Below are 26462 nucleotides of genomic sequence, written 5' to 3'. Positions count from 1 at the left end.
TTCATAACATGATGGAACATAAAAAAGATCACCCCAAAGAAATTCTCGAGGGACCCTCGGTTCCTCATGTTTCCTCAAACCTTGGTTATAAGAAAGGTAAATTGGATTTTATGATGTCAAATGTTGTAAGATGTTTAGAAAAATGCATGAGTTTCTTGACAGAAAATGTGAGCAAGATCGTGTCTACCACAACAAGTGTATTGAAAAAAGTGGTGGAAATTCAACATAATATTGGTCAAGACAAAAATTCTCCAAAATACCAAGGTAGAAGAATCAACATGAAATTCTCATCACCAATATTTGATGCATTGTCATGCAACAAAAACATGGATGAGGATATCCATAATCCATATGGTGATCATATGAAAGAATATTGTTCCCAAAAAGATGGTCAATTGAATAAGGATGAGGAGTTTTATGTTTTTGAGACTTTATCGAGTGATGTGGATAGCTCTGGGTTGAAAAAGAGAAAATGATACATTGTATGATCAAGGGAAAAAAATTTGCGACATAGACAAAAAGTGGCGCAAAATAATATGAAGAAAATGATGGAAAGGAATCGGATTCTCAACTAAATGATATTTGAGGTAAAAGACTCATATTCAAAGCAGAAATAAATAATTCACTCAAGAATTCCATAACGAAGTGTTGGGTATACAAGAATAATTTTTGTGGTGAATGGAAGATACAAAATAAGTTCAAGTAGAAGGAATCATTTTTATGATGGAGAGTGCAGTTTATGACAAGGGGAATTTGATACATGGTAGGACATTTATGGCCACAAGGCCAAAGAACCAAGAATATTCTTGAGATCAAAGCTTGGAAGTATGTGTATTATAGGATATGGTGGAGGATTCTTGGCCTCAAAATTAAAGAACCAACAATACCTCAAGCCATCGTCCTTCAAAGATGAAGAGAATCATCTTAGATCGAAGATTGAAGCTCAACATGGAAGATATCCACGGTATAGGCCGGGGGATAAGAATCATCCTCAAGTCAATACTCAATGGATTAACAATCCTCCTACTCAAATTGTCAATTCAAGGAGCATGTAATTCATACTTCCTCCTAAATCAATGAAGAAAGAAGAGTTACGATGGTAAAATTTCATAAATTTCCACTTCCACCAACTGGATTTGTAAGGTCCAAAAATACGATAACGTAATCCAACTGCATGCAAATTTAGGAAAAACAGAAAATGACTAATTAAGTGATTTTAATGACATGAATTAATTATGATGCGCATGATTACATGTTTAAAAATAGGGTTTTCTGTTAGAATGCATAGAACTGTGTTTAAAAGGTTATTCGAGACGCGATCGAGGAACGGAGACGGAGACCATATAATGAAAAATATTTTTATTAAATAATTATTTTTAATTGTTTAATGTGTAGTGTATTTTAAATAAATTTTTTGAAAATGAGATGTTTTTATACGCCGAACCATATTTTTAAACGATATTTTGGACACAATTAGGGAGTGCAAACAAATCAACGAGCGGTGTAAAGATTGAGAACAAATTAGTTTTGACATAGGGAATGACAACAAAGTTCAAAATAGTGTCGGGGATTTAAAACAAATTAGCCCTTCAATTATCTATTTTTACTATATTATAATATATGAGTGGTCTGTAATAACTATTTTTCATAATGTAATTTTTGACAAACTAAAAATATCTTTATAAGATTATACAAATACTAAATCTTCATTTAATTTTAAAAAATCTATTTTTTTCACAAATTTGAAGTTTATCTACAAATATAATATTTTAATAGAAAAATTATTTATCTTTATCTATTTTTTGAATATTTATTTAACATTAAAAATTAATATATATTTTGTTAAAATAAATTTTAACATTTGACATAATCTCTATATATACCAACATTATTTAATAGAAATATTTTAAATATATTTTGTTATTATATTTCACGTGAGCGGTGATGCAATTTGCCGAGATCAATATTTAGCATTCCAAGTGAATAGAATCGGGACAAAGCAAAAAACAATAATAGGAGAAAAAAAAATTCGGAATTCAATTGAGAAGTTAAAATCAGTGTATACCGATAATAAAATCCGCCTGCGTTTTAACCCTACACTGCTACTATAAAAGAGCACCGAAATTCTCTCAAATCACATTTGTGAAAGGGGGGCGAGAGAGGCGAAACTAGGGTTTAGCAATGGCCGATGTGAAAACTGGTACCGTCAAATGGTTCAATGACCAAAAGGGTTTTGGTTTCATCACTCCAGATGATGGGTCTGAAGATCTGTTCGTCCACCAATCTGCTATCAAGACCGATGGTTTCCGCAGCCTCGGAGATGGCGAGAACGTCGAGTTCTTGGTGGAGTACGGAAGCGATGGCAGGGCCAAGGCGGCCAACGTGACTGGTCCCGACGGCGGCTCTGTCCAAGGAAGCACTCGTGGTTCCTACGGGGGTAGAGATGGAGGCGGTGGTTATGGGGGTAGAGATGGGGGCGGGTACAACGGTGGCGGCGGTGGATACGGGGGTAGAGATGGCGGCGGGTACAACGGTGGCGGCGGTGGATATGGGGGTAGAGATAGCGGCGGGTACGGAGGAAGCCGAGGTGGGAATCGTGGCGGCGGTGGAGGCAGTGGTTGCTACAAGTGTGGTGAGAATGGGCATATGGCAAGAGACTGCTCGCAGGGAGGTGGTGGTGGAGGCGGCGGGGGTAGGTACGGAGGTGGTGGTGGAGGTGGAAGATATGGAGGTGGAGGTGGAGGAGGCGGCGGCGGTGGCTGCTATACTTGTGGTGAGGAGGGACACTTTTCTCGTGAATGCCCCAGCTCCAACCGTTGATATCCCCCTTTTTCTCGTTCTGTTCTATCCACCATGGTTTAATTAGCTAGAGATCTTTACCTATTTCAGTTTTCCATCGATGCTTTAAATCAGATTATGTATACATCTGGTGTCTTCTTATATCATTTTTGGTCATATCAATATACATGGTGTTTGATCCGTTTCTGCTGAAATAATCCCAATCGTTTGAATTTACTGGTATTGAACATATTTTTTTCTTGGATTTGAACTTTATTCGCCAGTGTCTCTCGTTAAATGTTGTTAAACTAGGAATCTAAAATAGAGCTGCTGCTACCAGGAAACTGGCCTGGTCTTGGTCTTCTTTCCATATGAACATATATGAATATGAAACAAAGTCACAGATTTAAAACGTATGTGGCGATAATTGATCACATGGTGCAAAACATTTTCGCTATCATTTATATTGACAAAGCTTGTAAATTTCTCTATTAATTAATGAACAACTTTAATAAACTGTTTTGGTCACCTAATATCAATTAATTATTCTGAAATTTTGTCGCGTATTATCCAACAATTACAACGCGCAGGATTTGACGGGGATTGGAATTTTTCGGTGTTCGTTGGGACAATGATGCGAGACTTTTAAGCGAGACCAGTATTTTAATTTTTTATTTTTTAAAAATCGTGTGGTCATGATCGAGCTGTCGTTGATCGATTCATCGTTTTGTTATTATTATTATTATTTTTAAAAAAATATTTTGAACTAGGTCGACCGGGATCGATGATCATTGGACCCTTTCATTTTTTTTCAACAAAATTATCTCCTAATTCTGAATTATCAAAATATCAAGTTTGGATTGTTGATTTATTACTAATTATTTATCTATTTTCTTAATTACTTCAATTTTATATTTATATATGTTGAGTAGATTGCATGAGTGATAATAATACTGACATCGATTACCAATTTGGAAGTTCATGTGAGTCAAGTTGCTGATGTCTCAACTGATTGATTAGGTGGATCGTAAAAGACTGACGTAAGATCTTAATGAGAAATATTGTCTATGCTGAGTACATGGTTGGCGGCAGAGAAAATGGAAAAGTGATATAAAAAAGATACGAGACATCACCAACAGATAGATGCACACCTTCTCGAATTCATGGGCCTAACAACCTGACATGTTATCATCCAAGTAGGTATATTCTATGCTTCAACAAGTATAAGAAACTAAAGTTGTGTCTTAGCTAACAGTTGACCTATTAGTAAACGTTTGATCCTAAAAATACAAATGGTCAGATTAATTCGTACGAGTGGTAATAGAAAGGGAAAGAGCATCATGCTTGAGTTAGATGATCACTCTTTTTTTTTTTTTAATGTCAATGGCTATGATCTTGATTTTTTCGATGAGGAACAACATCAAGAACAAGAGACTCGAGTTGATGTTGCCGCTCAACAAAATACATCATTATCAAATTCAAGAAAGTACGAGCAATTCAAATGAGCCTAAAACTCGAGCGATGTCTCGCCACACATCCAATATTTTCATCAAATATTTCAACAAGGTGACGCTTCCCTGTGGTGATTTGTAAGCCAAATATAAATATTATTCGAAAATTTAATTTTTTAATAAGGAGATGGTTATGAACCTTATCGCGACACGTCGAAAAGAATCATCTAGTGAAAATTAGTGTTGATCGTTCTCAAATTCAAATGTCATCATTCTCATCTGAAATGAATAATGATTCTCAATTATTTAAATTTTTCGAATCAAAATTTAGATAAGAAATGACTAAATATTATGCAATTGAACAATTTACTTTTAGTTTTAATGATAAATTATCTTTTGAAAATTGATTTTCAACATGTTCAACTCTTTCTATCATACGTATCTCACGAAATACACTCAAAAACACATTTAAAAAGTTAGTTGTCAAAAAAATTAATTAGAAAATTTGCTAGTTTAAATAATAAAGTTTTTTTTATGTTCGGATATTTGTATTAATCATTGACAAAATTGTTCATATATGATTATTATATGTCATTGAATTGATAGTTCTTGGAATATTCTAAAATTTTTGCTTGCGTATAGATGTTTTAACAAATCTTGGCGATACGAAATATATCTCAAATTATATTTGTCATTTTCGAAGAATATGTTTAACTTCTCAAGTTTTTTCAGTTTATTTTGATAATACTAGTGCAAATATTTATAATATTAGCGAGCTTATTAAAATATATAAAGCATCACTAGGTGATAAAAATTTTCATATTAGGTACATATGTAATATTTAAAATTTTTGTGTTTTCAAGATGGACTGAAAAATTTAGAATTTTATATCAAACCAATTAAGACCACAATTCAACACATTCTAAAGTGAAGCATTGGAGCAAATTTTGCAAAATAAATAATATGAAGCATAAACAATTTGAACAAGATGTTCCAACTCGTAGTAATTCAACATATAAATTGTTATTATCGTCTTTTCAATATAAATATTTATTATGCATATATTTTTCATTAACATGTTCAAACTCGTGATATTTATTTGTTTTTAAATAAATGGAACACATGCATTAAGTATTTATGAAATTTTAGAAGTGTTTTAATGATGCTAATGACCATTTATATGGTGTTTATTATCACACTTCTCATTTAATTTTAACAAATTATTGTGACGTTGCATGTATTGTTATTGAACATATTAAATATAATGATGACGATTTAGTTCAATATATTTATGTCATGAAAATAAATTAAGAAAATATTTTTTAGAAATTCTAAAATATTTTTATGTGCTTTTGTTTTAAAGTATATCCTGCACTTAAATTAAACGGTTTACAATAAATGTTAACAATGTATTATGATTTTTTAGACTCCTACGAAAATGGTTCCTTTCATCTCATTGATTTTGTTTAATATTAGAATTTATTTATATGATATTTATAATGAATATAACACCAAATATAGTGGACAAATAGTTTTACATGGAACACAATCCAGTACAACTAGTAATATCACTTATAAACTTACTAAAACACAATTTTTATTAAAAGAGCAGACGAAATGTCCACGAGGATCCTCAAGTTCTAGTAAAGAATTTGTGAATTATTTTATCACTACTTTTGATTTGAGTGATGCAGATGAAGAATTTTGACATATTACAATGACGATCGTTTAAAATACAAATATATACAATATTGTCTATAATGACAAAAAAAAATAGTTTGCCCGTTTCAACAGTTGTAGTGGAACAAAATTTAGTATCGATGAAATACATTGTATAAGAGACGCTTTGGATTAAGGTTGGAAATTTGGAAGCCCAATATTTGCTAAATGATTGGTCAAAACCCGCTAGCCGAACACAAGATGTTAAAAGTGATGAAGAAGACCGATACGAAATTGAGGAAACATCCGAAACACATCGAGAGAAATGTTAATTGAACATCACTCTTAAAACCAGTGTTCTAAAAAGCTTGCTTCAGCTCGACAAAAACGCCCCGCTTCGAAGAAAAGCGGAAAAAGCGGTTAAACTGTAGTTTGACCGAATTAAGCGTAATTAAGACATTTAATTAAGTGTACTTAAGCACAATTAATCACATCTATTTATTTTTTAATTTTTTATTTTGAAGGTATGTCTTTTATTTTAAAATAATAAATTAGGTTATAATTTAGATGTTTGTTTTTAAATTTTAATTATGATTAAGCATGTCTGATAATCATTTGACAAATATTTATCATTTTTTAATGTGGTCTAGTTGTAAAAACAAATAAAAATTGTAATTTTGAGATTTTTATACTTTTATAAATATGAGAATTAATGCATCAGACTTAAATTTATCATATTTATGTATTATTTTATCTATTTAATGGTTTGAGATAATTACAATTACACTAAAAATTAAAAAAGTACTTTTTCACACTTAAGCCCGTGTTAATCTTGCTTAAACTTGAAAAGCTTGGAGCTCGACATCCGCGCTTCGGGGCGTTTCACGCTTTTTAGAACCTTACTTAAAAGTAAGTATATAAAGGTAAACAAATCATGTGGGGTGTATTCAATTCAGAGTTTTGATAACTTTTAATGACTTTTTCAAATGATAGACTTTTATGGATTTGATAGATTTTTATTGACTTTTACATAATCTCACAGATTTATAAACATATTTATGTGTATTCGTGTAGACTTTTTTGCAAGATTTTTATAGACTTTTTTGAATTTTTTTATAGAATTTTATAAATTTTGTACTTAATTATAAAATATATTTTTTATTAATTTTTTTGAACTAATAATTAATTGACATATATAACATATTCAGTTTGAAATATTTTTTTCCATATTTATATTAATAAATAAATTTACTTATTTAAAATTTAAATAATTTAATATTTACATGTGTATATATGTGGGTTTGTATGCATGTTTGTAAATTTTTTAAAATACATCAATTAATTAATCTGTAACCTTGTTTTTGAATTGATAATATACATGTCAAAAGAATATTATTTAGCATTGTGTGGATATAATTTTGTATAAAAATATCATAGCTTACATATTAATTAAAAATGCTAAAAAAATTTAAAAAATAATGATTTTTGCGAGGTTATTCAATTATTATACTATGATCATAGTATGAGGACGTTTGAGCAATTTGGCCCCCATCGTCTAGTGGTTTAGGATAATCAAGAAACATTTTTTTGGAGCATCTTTTATTATTATTGAATATTACATTAATTTGTATAAATTATAAATTAAAAATCACAAAATCAATTATAAAATTCAACATTTTCTATGATATTAAAATAAAAAATTATTAAATATACAATTAGCCAAAAAATGAAAAAATTGAAAATGAAAGATGAAAATATTTATAGAGATACACTTCGAAAATTTGAGAGAGTGATATAAATAGATGAAAGGGGAGAAGATAAGAAGAGAGGTGATGTGATGTGAAGTGACTTCGAAAGAAATAAATAGCTTGTGTATGAGATAGAAGTTTTAAAAATCCATCTAAATCTTTAGTTGAACTAAATACAATTTTTAACAAATTATAGTTGTACCTTAGGCTTTAATATTTGTACGTTAAAAAATTTCACGAATTTATTAAAAGTCTATTGAAAATTTGAATACCTATAGACTTTTATAGAGTTTTTAAAAGTCAATGTTGAATACCACTTGACTTTTTAAAACTCTATGAAAGTCTATTTTCAATACCATTAGACTTCTATAGAGTTTGTAAAAGTCTTAATTGAATACATCTAGACTTTTAAAATCTACAAAAGTCATTAAAAGTCAATAAATCTCCTACATTGAATACACCCCCCTATGTGTTCCATGATTCTTGTACATCAAAAAAGGACTGTAGATAATTGCAAGATTTTTTGTAAGTTAGATTTCTTTTAAATAATATATTTTAAAAAAACAAAAAGATTGAATCGGACTCATACCCGGTGGTTGTCCGAACCCGAACCCAAAATGCTGGTCCATAATCGATCACGAGCGAGCCGGTTAAAAGTCGGGGAAATCCCGACCCATAATCGAACCTGGGCCGGCCATGACCAGGCGTACCCATCATCCTTCATAGGGATGGCAATGGGCCGGGGCGGGGATGGATTTGCCATCCCCATCCCCGAATTCCATCCCCACCCCCATACTCGCCCCAATCCCCGCTTTTTCGGGTTTGGAGAATCCCCAAACCCGAAACTTCGGGGATCAACTTCCCATCCCCGCCCCCATCATCTTTCAAAAATATTATTATGGTAAGACGATGACGAAATCAGAGATTTTCTGAAACCAAAATTTATTATTATCTATTATTATTAAAGATAATATTAATATTAATATCAATATCAATATTAATAATAATTACATTATTAATATTTTTTTAAAAAAAATAATATTATTATATTATTAATATTAATAATACTATTATTTTATTATTGATATTATTTTCGGGGCGGATTCGGGGATTTCGGGGATGAGGATAGTAATCCCATACCCGTCCCGAATTACATTGGGGATTTTTAAATCCCTGAACCCGAACCTTAACCCGAAAAAATCTGGGATCCCCATCCCCGTTTCGGACTTTCCCCGCGGGGTCCCAAACCCGTGAGGAAAGGTTGACATCCCTAATCCTTCGTCACATTTTCTTAAGGCTTAGTTTAGAAGTTTGAAGGAAAAAGAAGAAAAGAGAAAATAAAATAAGAAAAGATATAGGGAGAGAAGAGAAAAACATGTATTTTTTTGTTTGAGAGTTGGAAAAACAAAATAAATAAATTAATTAAATTTATTTGAAACAATTTTCTTTTTAATTTTTGTATCCTCCCATTTCTTTCTACTTTTGGAGGAAAATATTTTAGGTTTGAAAGATAATTTTTTCGCTTTTTTTTTTCTTAAAAATCGTCAAACAACATATTTTTAAATAATACATTCTAGATTCTTTTTTAAAGATATTTTAGAAAATAACTTTGGTCAAATTTTATTTTTTAAAAATAATTTAGGTATTTTTAAATAAAAAATGAATTTTTATTTTTAATATTTGATTTGCAAAATACTCTTTTTTTAACAGTCACAAATGAAGCCTACAAGCGCATTTGTGGCGCACTTGTAAATTATAATACACCGAGCGGCGGCGAGCCGTGGCGACCATGCCGAGCAAAAGGAAGAGGAAGAGCGGCGGAGAGACGCGAGGTAGTCACCCACGAAATAAATACTCTGATAATCCACCAGATTTCTGCTCGTTGGCTTCTCTCTACCCCAGTTTCCAGCCCTACGTTTTCTACTCTCGTGAAGGTAAACCCAAAATCGACTGGACGGATTTTAATGCCACCCGAGAGTTGACCAGGGTTTTGCTACTCCATGATCATGGACTCGACTGGTATGCTAGTTCATTTTTTTGTTGGGGGAAAATTTGCTGCTATTCCTGTTTCACTAACAAAGTTTTTAATTTCCAATTTCAAGTCTTTTGATATCTAACACTTGAGCGATGTTGCTGTTATTTTGTTTAGTGATATTATGCTATCGAATATTGTTTACCTGTCATCTTTGATCTTCTTCTTCTTCTTCGGCCTTTTTTTCTTACGTATCTATGTATTTGGTTATGTTTAGGTTCAAATGGCAACTCTATTCGATAACTTTTCTCAGCTGAACAATATCTTGTTTTTTGAGTAATTGAACTAGACACAACGTCTAGTTGTACTATGTTTGTTATTGTTTCTTGTAATGTGGGTAACAGAATGGAGGCTTAACTTTTGTAGGTGGATTCCTGATGGGCAGCTGTGTCCTACAGTGCCCAACAGGTCAAATTACATCCATTGGATAGAAGATCTTTTGGCCTCAAACCTCGTTTCAGGAACCCGGGTAGATGGCAGAGTAAATGGTTTTGATATTGGAACTGGAGCAAATTGCATTTATCCCCTTCTCGGTGCTTCCCTTCTTGGTTGGAAATTTGTTGGTTCAGGTACTCTGTAAATTTCTTCTGTGTTCTCCTCATGAATTTTTCTATGTTGTGCTAAATGTTGCATCATTGCACTGTTTTAGATGTTACTGATGTAGCTATAGAGTGGGCGAATAGAAATGTAATGAACAATCCTCATATAACTGAGTTGATAGAAATTAGAAGAGTAGAGTGTGAGGATGACATTTTTGATGTGGAAGAACTTCAAACAAAGAAGCAACATAGTGGTGAATGCGACTTGAATTCGCACGACGAAAAGGCTCTTGAAATTGTGCCTGCACCATCATCTGTGGTGGGCAAAAAGAAGGGTTATTGTGGGTCACATGTGCTTCTTGGTGTTGTCAAGGATGGGGAGAACTTTGACTTCTGTATGTGTAACCCTCCATTCTTTGAGACGATGGAGGAAGCGGGGTTGAATCCAAACACGGCTTGTGGTGGAACTTCAGAGGAGATGGTCTGCATCGGTGGTGAACGGGCTTTCATCAGTCACATAATTGGTGATAGTGTCCAGCTGAAGCACAGATTTAGGTATTGGTTCTCGTATCTAGTAATTTTTTATGTGGCGACAATTATCTTTACTGGTTTTTTGGTCGTCTATGTGAAACAACCATCTAAATTTGACACTTGGTTGCCATATAGTTTAAAGATGTGTTGACCACTATCAGCGGCTATTGATTTTGGTATTGTGGCAATATTTGTTTCAACAATTTTTCTCCAAAATCCAATTATTGCCCTCACCCATTGTTTCTGTAGGTGGTTCACCTCAATGGTTGGAAGAAAATCAAATCTGAGTATGCTGGTAGCAGAACTGTGGGATAACGGAGTCACAGTGGTGAAGACAACTGAATTTGTTCAAGGCAAGACATCAAGATGGGGGCTTGCTTGGTCTTTTCTACCTGCTTCAAGAATGACGATATCGTCTCAGGGGATTGAAAAAAATAACCAGTCTTTCATGCTGGAGGTTTGGAATCCTTTTCCACTCACTGTAGATAAATCCTTTAGGTGTTTTATTTTGTCAGTAACTTACCGTCTGTATGGATCTGGATTCTGGAGCTACTTATATTCGTACAGCATCGATCATAACATAGTTTAATCTTTTTAATTTGTTCCTACACATAGTGAAGATATATAATTCTCGTGAATATGACAGGTCATATATTTTGTTTATGCATAGGGCCTTCAACGTCAGTATAGCGCCTTTCATGTTTTGCAGTCCATCGAATCCTTTCTATCCTGCAGTGGAGCCACGTGTAAAGTAGATGCTGCTGCATTCAGAATCGATGTATTGCGAGTATTTTCAATTTGTTTTCTTGGATTTTGACCATGTCTTTAGGTGAATAATAATTTTAAATAAACAGACCACTGCTACGAGGGAACAATGCGATGCAATTTTGAAGACAGGAAAAGGTGATAAGAAGGGAGATCATGGTTTTCATCATGAGTTGGAAACACACAATCCTTCAGATGATCACCACATTCAATCAGATGTCTTGCGCTTTCGTATTTCGGTAATTTTATTCAGCTGGTGCACGCATTTATTGTTATGCTTTTTGTTTTAATTTTTTTTAAAAATCTTGAATGTAACTTAACGTTTATCAGTTTCATTTGTAGGTATTTCAGCAAATCCCTGGAACACTTTTGGTTAGGGGATCGTTGCACGAAAGAGAAAGCTCCAACTCAGGTATTATTACATTGCTTGAAGTGAAGGAGGGAGTCCTCTCTCGGATTTCTTGCTCAAATTGTTACTTTTCGCTATTTCAGCTTCTACCACTCTTCAATATCCATTTTATTCTTTCTCATCGAAGGGATGCCATCCCTCTTCTGAAAATATTATTTATTCAGAAATTGAGAATCGAAGAAATCCTTTTCGTTATGTAAATCTGTCTGTGTGGATGTAACCAATGGCATTCTGCAACACAAGTGGACATACTTTTTTCAATCGAATCCTCTCTTTGTGACCTTGCTCCTTTGCCACCTTTTGTTTTTCAATGCAGGTGTATTTTCACTAATATTTCAGCATCTTGAACAAGTTTTAAGAAACAAGTTCTGCTATGAAAGAACATTATCTGATGGATCTTGCTCCAAGAATAGAAGATAGAATATGCATAACATACTCTCCACCATTTTTTTATCTGCGTGGAAGATTTGCTGCAGAGAATCAGGAAACCATTCCTTGGTTTGAACAGATTCTTTCAATTTCATCCGAAACAGGGCTCTGCAGAATCAAGGCCCTTGTTCAATCAAGAGATTTATGTTTCTTTGTATCACCACAGAAAGAACTCATGTGATTTAAGGTCACTTTAAACTGTTAAATCACTACTATTAGATTTAGACCATGGAAATTGTTGGATATATAGATCCTACATATATTTTTGTTGGACATATTTTTATAGAGATTTTCATTGTATGTAATGTTTTATTTTCTGGTGTAACATAGATCATATCAACAAAATCCCCGGTGAAAAAATGAGCTTGGTCCATGATTCGTGTCACTTTTATGGCTCAAATGACCTTAATAACATCCTCTTTTAACAAAATAATAATTTCCTTTGTTTTTCTTTTCTAATTTTTGAATGCAATAATCAACGATATAAATGATCTTAAATATTTTATTTTTTCTTTGCCTAAATGATGTGAAATATTTGTTTTAGCCAATAAAAAAACAGCGCTCTTAATAATTGAAGTTTCCCTTTTTTATGGCATTTTAAAAACAAATTATGCTTAGAGATTTAAAAATTGAACTAAAGAGTAATGTTTATTGGAGTTCTAATGTCGAAAAAAATAAAAAGTTTTGGCGTAAATTTTGTAGTATCCAAGTATATGTACAAGGGAGTCATTAATGGTTTTAACTAGTAGGTTATACTAAAACTACAATAAAAATGAATTGAATCCAAATATAATATAACAAGAAAATTGTTTTTAATAGTATATAGGAAAGTTTCTCATTCCATAGGGGGAAAAAATAAAAGTAAAAAATTGTGTCAGACAATTTCTCGGGTCATATTTTGTTAGACGAATATCTTATTTGGGTCATCTATGAAAAATATTACTTTTTATGCTAAAAGTATTACTTTTTATTGTAAATATATGTAAGATTGACCGATTTCACATAAAAATTCGTCTACATACATACTCAAAAACAAATTTCATAAACAAAATTATTATTCCAGAAAATATACATATATGAAAAATATTGTTTTCAAGAAAAATAAATTGGATACATAGATTATTTCTAATTATATATTGATATTAATCACACAACATACGAATCAGATGTTTCAGACAAAAAAAGACGTATGAATTGGATAGAGGAACCAGGATCCTCATCCAACAAAGCAACGAAATTAACGATTTTTACAAACCCGAATGGAAAACGAATCAAACAACCGACCCGACCCATCATGGCTTTGGCCCTGAACATGACAAAGGTAGAAGAAATATTCAAGCTTTGCCTTCAATCCTAGCATTGGTAAGCCCTGCACATGCATCCACGAAATCTTCAGAAATGAAATCTTCCGAGAAAATCTGCAACCTGTCAACCAATCCCCTCTCGAAGCATTGACTTATGAACATTCTCGAATACGGGCGGATCCTATTCGTAACGGGTCTCACGCACAGAACGGGGTTATCAGCCTGAGGCGTCACAGTGTTCTCCACCCTGTAGAAGAATTTACGGTTCGCCACCGGCTGCTGCTCCCCTAAATGCTTCATATTGCTCTCGAATTTCTTCGATGGCAAATCAGTGTCGATCCAATTATCTTTCAGGTACCCGGAGCTCCATAATAGGCTCCCCGGCTTCGGTTGCGGGCTTTTTCTAGGCTTCCAAACGCAGATGACCCGTTTCGGCTGCAGTTCCGAGATTGTTTTCCCGAATACTTGTTCGTCTTGGTGGATCAAATACTCACCGAGTTGTTCTTCCAAGTAGTTGTCGAAATCAGGGGGGTCGTCGTGCCCGAATTCTGTCCTGATCTCGAGGATTACAACCTCGGACTGTGTCTCCGACAGAAACTTCTTGAGGTCCTGAATGACGACATCAACGCTGTAGGTGAGGAGGATTCCGTGGCAGACTCGGCGATCTTCCTGGACCCGGATATCCAAGACCCTGGCTCCTGTCACCAGCTGTCGGTAGATCGAGAGGGATTGGCATTGCGCGAAGGGGCGGCTGACAAACGGGATTCCGATCTTGTTGGTGGCGGAATCATGTGTCCCAGGCCAGACAATCTGGTTGATCCGAAGCTTTTCCGGGCCGAGACACGACATCCAGTTTTTCCGGTCCGACGGGCAGTAGTCGTGACATGGAAAATCGGTTCCCCCGGTTTGTTTCAGGTCGACGAGGACCTTTTTCTCTGTGGATATTGATTTTCGCCGCTCGACTTGCTGGGAGACGACGGCTCCCATGGTTGTGAAGAAGGAGATGAGAATTTCAATTAATGTAGGAATATATATGATCCTTTCCTTTGTAATTATGGGGGTTGAAACGTTATTTACTTAATTTTCTCACCTAGATTAATTATTAGATGCGTTACATTGCATTTTTTTCCCTATATATATTATAATTTTTGTTTAGTATGTTACATGGAAATATTCGCATTTTAGTTTATACATATGTATTTTGTGAAGTGAAATTAGTCTTAAAATATACTTGTAATTAACTACATTTCTATATGATACAAAATATATGTTGAGATATTAGACACATCCTTACATGACCAAATTTTTAAAGAACCTACAATTTTTTTGTCATCTGGTTGGATGAATTTTTCTTGAATTGAGGCCAATGGTTTTATCATCCCATGTACCAATAATTAGGAGCACGAAGAATCGATTAGTTGTGGAGGGTTTGACTTTAATATATGAGATAATTATTTCACTTTTCTTTATATTAAGTTCATCTCTGTCATCCAACTTGTGTATATATAGATATGATATGCCTTATCTACGGATATTTATATCTGAGACAGTGTCATAAATCTTTATTCGTAAGTCAGTCCTATCCATATTTAGTATAAAGAAGTAATAATTTTTTATAAATGATTCAAATAAAAAATATGTTCAACAATTTTTTTTAAAAAAATATATATTTAATTAGTGACAATGATCATATCTTATTGGTTTATTTATTTAATAAAATAAAACTTGAAGAAACGTAATGTCATCTTCATTTTAATTAATGTTTCTATTGGAGTTAAATGCACCTTTAAGGTGTGGTGGGACTCGCTTTCTTGAATTATTGGATAGATATTATTATTATTATATAATTTTTTTTTTAAAAAAATCTAATTTCTTTCTAGGTCCACTTGCATGGCTGTCCCATGCCATACCACATGTGACTCGTTTCTTTAATCACTCAGTTGATTAATTGATTTATATTAACACATTAGATATAGACATCTCATCTATATTTTATTTTAGTAGAGCAAATAATTTTATTTTGAAGATATGATTGAGCAAATGAAATGAAATTAATAGGAAAAATAAAATTACAAAAAGATATTTCCGAAAGAAAAATCAATGGAGCCTCTTCTTTATAGTTTGATGATGACATTATACCATACCATAATTGGTCAAATTTTGTTTTCTTCGAATAATGCAATAGATTGATGAACAAATCAATGGAGATAGATCCAAGAACATGGATAGATCTTTCTTTGTTTCTTATAATAAATGCGTAGAAAGAGGTATAGGAATGCCGACAGTGAATAATAATATTTGTATTTTTTAAAAAACAAAGTTGCCCACGTATCTCTTTTCCAATTTTATAAAAAAACATATAAGAGTAGCATCAAAAAGTAAAATGATTCACTCAAAACTATTTATTTCGAATGATGAGAGGAGATTTAACGTTTGAGTAAAGTTTTATAATAATAAAAGTTTAAAAAAAAAACTACGTATCTTTATATTTCAGTTTGACATTCAATCTTTCATAGTCAAATCCTACTAGCCAAACTGCCTGCGCAACGTACCAAGAAAACACTAGACGCATGAGGGGAGTTCTTTAGCTGATTCATCAATTCATCAAAACATCCGATCGACCCAAAATATCAATAACACAAGCATAATGCTGTTGATCAGGATTAACATTGTATTCTTGAGTCATGGACTGGAACAACACAAGTCCTTCTTGGACATGCCCCGAATGACTACAAGCATTCAGAAGGGCAAGTAGCGTGATGCTATCTGGAGTGGTTTAACAGCAATTCTCGCCATATCTGCAAACATTTTTATTCCTCGTTTACCACAACCATGGTGTGCTAATGGCCTAATGCAGAGATCATAGTGTTTCACAACACAACATTCTGCTTGGTCTTTTTTTGTAGAACTGAAAACCCTTTCCCCAATTTTCCACATTTCCAATACATGTTAATGAGAGAGCTCACAACAGCAGCATCAAGCCTTACGCCTGAGGTTATCATATATGAATGAATTTGTCTACCGCACTCTAGTGAAATTATGCTAGCACAAGCTAACAAGCTATTGCTAAAAGTGAATTAATCAGCTTCAACGCGATGCTTAATCATATCCATGAACACCTAAAGGGATTCATTTCCGATTCCATTTTGGGCATATCCTGCGATCAAAGCAGTCCAAGAAACAGAATTCTTTTCTGGCATCGTGGCAAATACTTCCCGAGCAGAATCCATATCACCCCATTGAGCAAAAGCAGATACGAAAGTGGTCCAAGCAAGAACATCCCTCTTTATCATCTCATCAAACAACCTCCTAGCATCCCATAGCTCGCCACATTTTGCATGCGCATCAACAATAGAACTCGAAAGAACCAAATTTGACAAGAACCCAACAACAAGAACTTAACTGTGCAATTGCTTAGCTAGACACAACTCTCTTAACTTGAAACAAATTGTTGCAACACCAGCAAAACTATACTCATTAAAGCCAATATCCAATCTCCTCAACTGCAAATAAAGCTTTATAGCCTCATCAAACTGCCCACTCTGCACATGTGCCATCACCAGTGTATTCCAACTCACAAGGCATTTTGTCGAACAACCTTCTCGCCGTCTTCAACTTCTCCAACTTCGCATACCCGGAAAGCTTATTGTTCCAAGAATACAAGTTTTTCACACTCATTTTTCCAAACACCTCACGAGCCTTCTCAATATCACCGCATTTCGTATACACGTTAATCAAATGGTTGGACAGAAAAGTTCCGTGATGCTTTGAACGCGTGATCTTCAAATAACGGTGAACCCATCTGCCCTCTTTACCCATTTTCGCATCGGCGCATTGTTGAATGAGATTGGAAATAATTTTAGAGTTCAAACGGAATCCTTTTGCGAGCTAAGAGAGGCAATGAGTCAACTGCTTCTCGCATTTGACCCTTTGAGCTGAAATAGAGAGATTTCTGGAGAATACAAGGATGCTTGCGATTTTTTGTGTGGAACTTCCCGAACGAAGCTGTCAATGTGCGAGGTGAATGGGGGAGAGAGAACATTGCAGTAAGGCAACATGAACCGCCGCCTCAGATGGGTCGCAGCTCTGCGGCGTCAACTGTTGAACATAAGATTGGATGGACCAAAATGGGCACTATAGTCCATGAAAGCAGAATACTGTCTTTTGGACTTCTTAGTTGGGCACTTGGGCTTAGACCCAGAGATTTCTGACCCACAGTTTTGATTTGGGCCGTTTGTTTTGAGTCCATTAATTAAATGAAAGTCGCCTAGCTTAGCTATCGACAAAGGGATTTGGATCCTAGCTGTTGGCACTTCTCACATTATATGATCAAATTTTTAAATAATTTTTCAATTTTATCTGAAATTGTGTGAGGTTCATCGGATGATCAACTGATCATCTCGTATAAAAATACGTATCATCAGGTGTTTTGTTTTCAGCCACATCAGAAGATCCAAATCCATTGACAAAATCACATAGAATCCTAGATTTTAATATTTTTTTGAACCTACATTTAAAATTTAATGACTACCATTTGGTTAAAATAAATATGCTTGCACTTACCAATCTAATAAAAATAACTAAATATACTTATTACTCGCGATAAATATAATCGAATTTTGAGTTATTTGGGATCAATCAAATTCATTTTTATATATTTTTGAGAAAATAATATGATACATATAAAAATGACAAGAATTTTAGACCACACAATTTTCGAAAATAAATCCTCCAATATATACTACATGTGAGCACCTTATCCATTCCCAAGAGATATGATTTGTACTTGGATAAGATAAAAATAAATAGTATAAAGACACGACATAGATTAAAAGCCAAATAAATCCACACCTCCACAACCCTTTAAAAAACATAAACTAAAACAACACAAATTTTTTTAGAGTAGGTCTTTTGTGAGACAATTTCATGAATCTTTATCCGTGAGACGTGTCAACCCTACCTATATTGACAATAAAAAGTAATACTCTTCGCATAAAAAAATAATATTTTTTCATGGATGACCCAAATAAGAGATTCGTCTTACACTCATTTTTGGTGTACAAAAATTGATCTTGTGGATTGGTGGAAGTTGCTATCAGTACTTTACTTTTTCCTCAATTAACTTTCTCTTGTCTTTATTAATTTGTTGCCGTTCATTTTGAGAAAGCACAATATTAATCAAAGCTTAGTCCATGTCATGATTTATCTTGTTCTAGTTTTCAGTTACTAATTTGTAGTGTAGATTAATTTATATGTGTTCGTCGTTTATTTATGGTGTTGAATATATTTAAGAATCATTTTCATAACTTAGGCTAGGTTTTATCCCCAATGTTCTCTCACTTGATTTTTTCGCTCGGGTTCGACTCCTCCCGCCTCTAGATTAGTTTACGCTTTATATAACTCAAATGAAAATACCCCATGAAGGATTTCCCTCAATTACGAGATAATCCCAAGATTCATTAGTATTATTATTAGTATTTTGTCCCAAGGGCTCTAATTAAGATACTCGTGATGTTGACAAGATGTTGCAAAATTTTAGCATATTGAAAATGCTAAGATTAGGTAACCATTGAAGTTAAAAGAATCAACGTGCTATATTAAATTAAGTTATAATTAATTGTTTATAAGAATAATTTTTTTTTTATGAATTGTAATATTTTATTTTATTTAATTAATTTATAAATAAATTGTTTATAGAATAAAATAATTATTGTAAATAAAATATACATGAGAGTTGATTTAAGAGTTGAAAAACAACTTTATAAATTACGTTATTTTTAAATTAAAGCCACATTAAAATAGTACAATGAGTTGGAACTAAACATCCGGTTAAAGATAGGAAGGTGATGAAAAAGAACCTATGCGTCGAAATTTGGTTTAATAATTCGAAAATTATTCAATCATACCGATATTCACAATAAAAAATAATACTCTTAGCATAAAAAGTAATACTTTTTAATGGATGATACAAATAAAAGATCTCACAAAATACGACCTCTGAGACCGTGTCACACAAATTTTTATCAATTTTAAACTAATCCACCCTACTAGAAAACAATAAATTATTCCAATATTTCCATAAAATATAATATCTATATAAATAATTTTCCTCCAAAAACCAAACCCAAAAAACCTGAAATATTCCAATTTACTTCTAAAAATATATTTTCCAAATATTTTTAAGAAGCAAAAAATAAGAAAAGCACACCACGAGGAAATTACATATCGTTCGGTTCACGCCAGGCTATAGCATAAAAGCACGTGACTTTTGATTGGTAATTGACACATTATCCTGTTCCGCACCACACCTAATCCATTTCCCTTTAAGTCGACGTCTCCATGTATACTGAACAGAAATTTTCACGATGGAACCGAGGGCCACCTTTTCTACCGTTAGATCAAAATCAAAAGCTCGTTTCAGCCGTAGATCCAGTCTTATCATCAGCTTCAGTTGCCAAAGTTAGTTTCTCAGCTATATATTCAAATACTCGGTAGGTGGAAAAGCTCTTCCCCTTCTCCACTGCGGAGCCATACTCGTATCTCATTCTGTATCTCATTCTCGCCAAATTTCGAATCGTGTTTCATAACATAATACCAAATCGAATATTGATCCCGGTGAGTTTTTTTATTTATTTTCCACTGCTCAGAATTGTTTGATTATTTGGGCATTTGGTTTGCTTCCTTTTTATTGATGAAAAACCCTAATTGAGATTCAGTCTTAAGATCTGATTTGGAATGCTCCTTTATGTGCTTATGTAAGACTAGAGTGATTATCATGATTGAGCTTATGGGGAGAAGGTTTCTTAAGATTGGAACTTGACCTGACTCAACCCAAAAAACTAGCTATCAAGAGAGAGGATTGTCCAAACTCATGTATACAATTTTCAGGTTATTTATCCAACCGACGTGGGACAATTAACACATCTCACGCCCAGGAATGATTTGGAGGTTTACAAATAACCAAATTATTGGCAGAACGGGTAACCTAATTATAGACAGTCCAACACATAACGGTGGAACCCGAACTCTGATATCATGTTAAGATTGGAACTTGGACCTTAATCAACCCCAAAAGCTAGTTTAAGGGGAGGATTGTCCAAGCCCATATATACAACTCCCATGTTATTTATCCAACCGATATAAGACAATTAACATGGTTATTGTCTTGGTATTTTACTCATTTCGTGTACATCATAATTCATAAATGGGTTTTTGATGCTTTTTTTTTTGTTTGGTATTTTCGGGCAGATTTATGTATCGATTTTCCACCTTCCTTTTGTCCTTTTTATGGCTCTATCGATAATTTGGTTTAAGATTTCTCTGTTGTGTTGTTTTTGATACCTTCTCGATAATCTTTGCGAGTGTGAGCACAATATGCTTTATTTATGTCTGCATTATTATGATAAAAATACACAAGCTGATCTCTATTGGTGCAATATAAGTACATATGCATTTATCAATTTATATGATCATATAGTGACTTTTGGTACATCAAATGTAAAGTTCCAAAAATTGTTTCATCTCAATGGTAAAGCAAAGAAATGTGATTTTGTATCGTAAACTTTACTCTTTTTCATATTAATATGTGACTTAAGGAACTCAATATTCTAATGGTATGGATGAGTATACTGTAAAAGTAATAAATTTATATAATGGAAAACTGGTGCCCACATTCATCTATTGTCAAAAAATTACGGATTTTACTCAGTGACTAGTGTTACCAACTACATTAGTGGTTTGGGAGGTTGGAATATGTACTATGGCTATGACTGATTGTCACGTTCTTTCTAAAATTTTTTGTCAAGGATCTCGGAGTTTGAGTTATGCTTTCTCACCATTATAAATCCTCTGTTTGCTCTAGGAGTTGGAAATTGGTTTCTGATGGAAAATGATTATGCTGTTGTTGATGTGGCTAAACTAGAGGAGACGCAGGGCAGCAAGAGTCAAATTTTTGAGCCAACACTAAAGAACAATGTTGCCTTTAGTATGGATGGATCAACGGAATCAGACGAGGATGAAGTATTCGAAGAGGCAGAACCCACCATGGTTGATTCAGATAAAAGTGTTACGACCAAAGATGAAAAAATTGAGTCAAGTGGAATCGTGGAGAGCAATAAGGAAAATACTAATCTACTGAGTGATGCAGAGGAGGATGAACATTTGATGAATGAGAATAATGGAACAGTTGATGATGGTGTGGTTGAGGATGGGAAAGATGACTCAGTGGAAATTGCTGATTCAACTACTTTTGTTACTAAATCTTACAGTTTGTTGCCTGAATCCCTGGAAAATGTTGAGGATGCGGTACCAGAAACTGCAATCTCTTTCAAAACTTTGACTTCCGATGATGCAGAAGACATTGCAGATGCCGGTGCTAGAAAAGAGGAGATACGTCAAATGTCAGAGCCTCCAGAAGCCGAAGAGTTACAAGGAGCTGAGATGGATCCAGAGAAGCCTGACATGAAAGGAAGTTTTCCTGAGATTTCTGAAATTCAAGATGCTAATGAAGTAAATGGAGGTGATGCTAGTCTTCAGGTTGCTGATAATGGTATAAAGAGTGATGTCAATTTGGGTGGCACTTTGAATCATAAAGGCATAGAGATTCCTTATACTGATTCTGTGAAAGAACATAGTAATGATACATCAGCAGAAACCAGAGATGCCGATGGATCTACAGGAAGTGAAGTTTGCCCGAGACCAGACTCTGAGTCGAATGGTGATATTTTAAGAAATTGCAAACCGGATCTTATCGTAAATGAGCGAGTTATTGTTCCGGGTTCAGATTATCAGGGTCAACAGATTGAAAGGACTCCAACTAACTCGCTTAGTGAAGGCGAAGAGGATCACGCTGGAGAACAAGAAAATGGACAGATGGTAATAGAATCTCGAAGTGTGGAAGTTGCAAAGTCTGATATTCTGGATGTTGTCTCGGGGGAAAGCAAATGTGTTTGTCCTGTGGATATAAGTCCTGGGGTCTCCTCAGATGTTGCTGAAGGCTCAGAAATGGAAGGAGCGAAGGATGGGAAAATGGAAGAATGTTGCTCAGGGAGTAGAGCACAGGAAGTTGAATCAGTTACTGGTATTTCGTCGTCATCTGGTAACACCTCCACTCCAAGGTCTTCTCCAGTTCTTCCTGCAGTCACTGAGCCACATGATCTGGTGCAACCTGTTTTCCAGGATAATTCAGTCAAGAGAAAGCAGGAAAACATATCTGAGGCAGCCGTTTCTTCTGCAAATTTCATAAGCCCCCAATCTACCAGTCTTGGTCAAACTGCCTTGCCGGTAAAACCTGCTCCTAGCAATTCTGGAAAAAAAGAACACGGGTCTCGGTCTGCATCTGATATTCCACCAGCCAACAGTAACCTAGCTTCAACTCGTCCTGCTGGCCTTGGGCGTGCTGCACCTCTACTAGAGCCCACCTCGAGGGTTGTCCAACAGCCTAGAGTGAACGGAGCGGTTTCTCTAGTGCAGAACCAGCTTATTGAGGATCCTGCAAATGGAGAGGCTGAGGAATATGATGAGACCCGTGAAAAGCTCCAGATGATTCGGGTTAAATTTTTGCGTCTTGCTCATAGGCTTGGTCAAACTCCGCATAATGTAGTCGTGGCCCAAGTTTTGTATAGACTGGGTTTGGCTGAACAGCTACAAGGGAGAAGTGGTGGTCGTGTGGCTGCATTCAGCTTTGATCGTGCAAGTGCAGTGGCAGAGCAGCTTGAGGCAGCTGGACAAGAACCCTTAAATTTCACATGCACAATCATGGTTATTGGAAAAACCGGTGTTGGTAAAAGTGCAACTATAAATTCCATATTCGATGAAGTTATGTTTGGCACTGATGCTTTTCAGTTTGGGACGAAAAAGGTTCAGGATATTGTTGGGACTGTGCAGGGAATAAGGATACGTGTGATTGACACGCCCGGACTTTTACCCTCTTGGTCAGATCAGTGCCAGAATGAAAAAATCCTTCATTCTGTCAAAAAGTTTATAAAGAAAACACCACCTGATATTGTTTTGTATCTTGATAGATTGGACATGCAGAGCAGAGATTTTGGAGACATGCCATTGCTGCGGACAATCACGGAAATCTTTGGACCGTCATTATGGTTCAATGCTATTGTCGTTCTGACTCATGCTGCATCTGCCCCACCGGAAGGTCCTAACGGCACAGCTACTAGTTATGATACCTTTGTGACCCAAAGGTCCTATGTTGTCCAGCAAGCAATTCGGCAGGCTGCTGGAGATATGCGGCTAATGAATCCCGTTTCTTTGGTGGAGAACCACTCAGCATGCAGGACAAATAGAGCTGGACAGAGAGTATTGCCAAATGGTCAGGTTTGGAAGCCACACTTGTTGCTTCTGTCTTTCGCTTCGAAAATCTTGGCTGAAGCAAATACATTATTGAAGTTGCAAGATGGCCCTCCTGGAAAATCCTTTGCTCCTAGAACAAGATCACCTCCTTTACCTTTCCTTCTTTCATCTCTTCTTCAATCAAGACCTGAAGTGAAGCTTCCGTCAGAGCAATTTGGTGATGACGATGATATCATAGATGATCTGGATGATTCCTCTGACTCAGACTCAGAATCATCAGAATATGATGAATTACCACCTTTCAGGTCATTGACTAAAGCACAGCTGGAAAAGCTGAATAAAGTGCAAAGGAAGGCATACTATGATGAACTTGAATATAGGGAAAGACTTTTCATGAAGAAGCAGCTGAAGGAAGAGAAGCAACAGCGGAAGATGGCAAAGAAAATTCAAGAAGAGGCTAAGAATTTACCTGCTGACTATGGTGAAAATCCAGAAGAAGAGGCCAGTGCTGCTGCATCAGTGCCAATTCCCATGCCAGACTTGGCTCTGCCAGCTTCTTTTGATTCTGATAATCCTACCCATCGATATCGTTCTCTTGATTCCTCCAATCCATGGCTTGTAAGAGCTGTCCTAGAACCCAATGGTTGGGACCATGACATTGGTTATGATGGTATAAATGTTGAAAGATTGTTTGTGGTAAAGGACAAGGTACCGGTATCTTTATCTGGTCAACTTTCGAAGGACAAAAAGGACGGAAACCTTCAAATGGAAGTTGCTAGCTCGGTGAAGCATGGTAAAGGGAAAGCAACTTCGCTAGGCTTTGACATGCAATCAGTTGGAAAGGACTTTGCTTACACTCTACGAACAGAGACGAGGTTTAGCAATCACAGATTAAATAAGGCTGTTGCTGGTCTTTCAGCAACTCTGTTGGGTGATGTTTGGACTGGTGGACTAAAATTAGAGGATAAATTACTCTTCGGCAAACGGGGTCAGTTAGTTGTTTCTGGTGGTGCCATGTATGGTCGTGGGGATGTGGCTTATGGTGGTAGCCTTGAAGCAACTCTGAGAGACAAAGACCACCCTTTAGGGCATTTTTTGTCCACTTTGGGGATCTCTGTAATGGATTGGCATGGAGATCTTGCTATTGGTTGCAACATTCATACCCAAATCCCCATCGGACGGCATGAAAACTTGGTTGGCCGAATCAATCTTAATAATAAGGGTTCTGGTCAAATGAGTGTCCGACTCAATAGCTCTGAGCAACTTCAAATAGTGTTGATTGGATTAATTCCTCTGGTCAAGAAAGTTCTTAGTTTGTCTCAACCTGTGCAATATGGATAATGATGAAAGTGGATGATATGATCAACAGCCCTTGTGTATTCCAATTTTTTTCTTTGCCAGCAATACTTAGCAATTCAGCAACCGACGTAGGTATTTATGCCTTTTTTTTAATTACAGCTGAAAATATTCCTTATTTATTTCAACTTTCCTTTGTGGTTTAATAAATGCTAGGAATGGTTAAATTTTCTTCTATCAGAGTTTATAGGCAAGTGGTCGATAATTTCTCAAATGCTTTTGATGGATGATTGAATGCAATTTATATTCCACTTGAATATGTAAAAAAGGCCCTTGTGATGCTTTTGGTGTTTGTTACTCCATTGTTCTTTTTTAGATCAGGCCTTTTATTTTATTTTTTAAAAATAAAATTATTCCTGTAGTTGCTTTAGTTTTGACTCCATTATGGTATTTCTTTTTCCATATGCAGGTACTTCTTTCTTGTTGCAGATACTTCCTTCTTGTTCGTAGCGTAGGTGGATGCTGGTAGAATTGGCTTGTTCGGGACATTGGTCGTTTGGCTGGTCTTGGGAAGATTAGGATATTCATATTGAAAAAGTCATTAATCATGTTCTCCGGGGTACTTTCAAGGACACTTTTTCTGTCGTTTCTCCTAAATGTCTTCCTTGTAGCTGGATTTTGAATATGCAAGGTTTATTAAGTGGTGGTGGACAAAATTTTGGTGGCTGTAGCTTTTGGTTGTAGTTATGTCCATTTCATGTTTATATATATATATATATATATATATATATATAGACAGACAACGAGTCTTCTCCTTTAAGTAATTTCTACATCTATTTTAGTCGTTGGTCTGCTTTCTCGAAATCAAAGATACAAGCTGTTTGCCACATGAGAAATAGAAATATATGATACATCTGTAGGGGATTATGATCGAACCTGAATCGTCATTCTTTCCACAATTGTAGTGTATTATTTTGGAATTTATCAATTCGTTTCTGAATTTTCATACCAACCCACCCAATTTATATAATCTGACGATGTCCTGTAAATTTTTTAACCAAAATGTTAACACCCAGCCCAAGTTTCTTGTTCACATTCCCTCCTTTTCTGGAACTGATTTACTTTCTTTTCGATACTTCACATTTATTAAGGTCCGAGTTTAATTGAGGGAAAGAAAAGCGACGAAAATTGTCATAATATGATATCTTCAAATTAT

At 34.9% G+C, this 26462-nt stretch overlaps 5 protein-coding genes across 9 annotated transcripts; 3 read left to right on the top strand and 2 right to left on the bottom strand.

The window, feature by feature from the left end:
- The first annotated feature begins 2122 nt into the window (after positions 1–2122).
- LOC142547094 (uncharacterized) lies at positions 2123–3015 on the top strand. The gene has a single exon (XM_075655176.1). The coding sequence runs from the start codon at positions 2182–2184 to the stop codon at positions 2818–2820; it is 639 nt and encodes a 212-aa protein (XP_075511291.1). The 5' UTR covers positions 2123–2181; the 3' UTR covers positions 2821–3015.
- Positions 3016–9355: 6340 nt separating this feature from the next.
- On the top strand, positions 9356–12608 carry LOC142547093 (uncharacterized). 2 transcript variants are annotated; one of them, XM_075655174.1, is made up of 8 exons: positions 9356–9655; positions 10035–10237; positions 10318–10762; positions 10988–11195; positions 11409–11516; positions 11593–11742; positions 11846–11915; positions 12229–12608. In XM_075655174.1, the coding sequence occupies exons 1-8, from the start codon at positions 9426–9428 to the stop codon at positions 12330–12332; spliced, it is 1518 nt and encodes a 505-aa protein (XP_075511289.1). In that variant the 5' UTR covers positions 9356–9425; the 3' UTR covers positions 12333–12608. The 2 variants fall into 2 exon arrangements, with proteins under 2 accessions (XP_075511289.1, XP_075511290.1); XM_075655175.1 differs by lacking the exon at positions 12229–12608 and having other exon boundaries at positions 11834–11915.
- An 852-nt stretch (positions 12609–13460) lies between these two features.
- LOC142547092 (uncharacterized) lies at positions 13461–14708 on the bottom strand. Its single transcript, XM_075655173.1, has one exon. It carries the CDS (start codon positions 14630–14632, stop codon positions 13676–13678), a length of 957 nt encoding a protein of 318 aa, XP_075511288.1. The 5' UTR covers positions 14633–14708; the 3' UTR covers positions 13461–13675.
- Positions 14709–16093: 1385 nt separating this feature from the next.
- On the bottom strand, positions 16094–17821 carry LOC142547091 (pentatricopeptide repeat-containing protein At2g21090). The gene is given in 6 exon segments (XM_075655172.1): positions 16094–16256; positions 16259–16418; positions 16421–16495; positions 16498–17224; positions 17226–17527; positions 17529–17821. Coding segments are annotated over 6 exon segments (1518 nt in total). The 5' UTR covers positions 17688–17821; the 3' UTR covers positions 16094–16161.
- Positions 17822–19963: 2142 nt separating this feature from the next.
- On the top strand, positions 19964–26036 carry LOC142547089 (translocase of chloroplast 120, chloroplastic-like). Of its 4 annotated transcripts, none has more exons than XM_075655171.1 (3): positions 19964–20260; positions 21567–25381; positions 25716–26036. In XM_075655171.1, exon 2 carries the CDS (start codon positions 21632–21634, stop codon positions 25289–25291), a length of 3660 nt encoding a protein of 1219 aa, XP_075511286.1. In that variant the 5' UTR covers positions 19964–20260; positions 21567–21631; the 3' UTR covers positions 25292–25381; positions 25716–26036. The 4 variants fall into 4 exon arrangements, with proteins under 4 accessions (XP_075511286.1, XP_075511284.1, XP_075511283.1 ...); XM_075655169.1 differs by having other exon boundaries at positions 21507–25381; positions 25736–26036; XM_075655168.1 differs by having other exon boundaries at positions 21507–25381.
- Positions 26037–26462: the final 426 nt, after the last annotated feature.

This window comes from Primulina tabacum, chromosome 5, assembly GCF_025594145.1.
Source record: "Primulina tabacum isolate GXHZ01 chromosome 5, ASM2559414v2, whole genome shotgun sequence".
Lineage (NCBI taxonomy): Eukaryota > Viridiplantae > Streptophyta > Magnoliopsida > Lamiales > Gesneriaceae > Primulina > Primulina tabacum.
The sequence above is the reverse complement of the archived record's forward strand: the minus strand, read 5'-3'. Positions and strand labels throughout refer to the sequence as shown.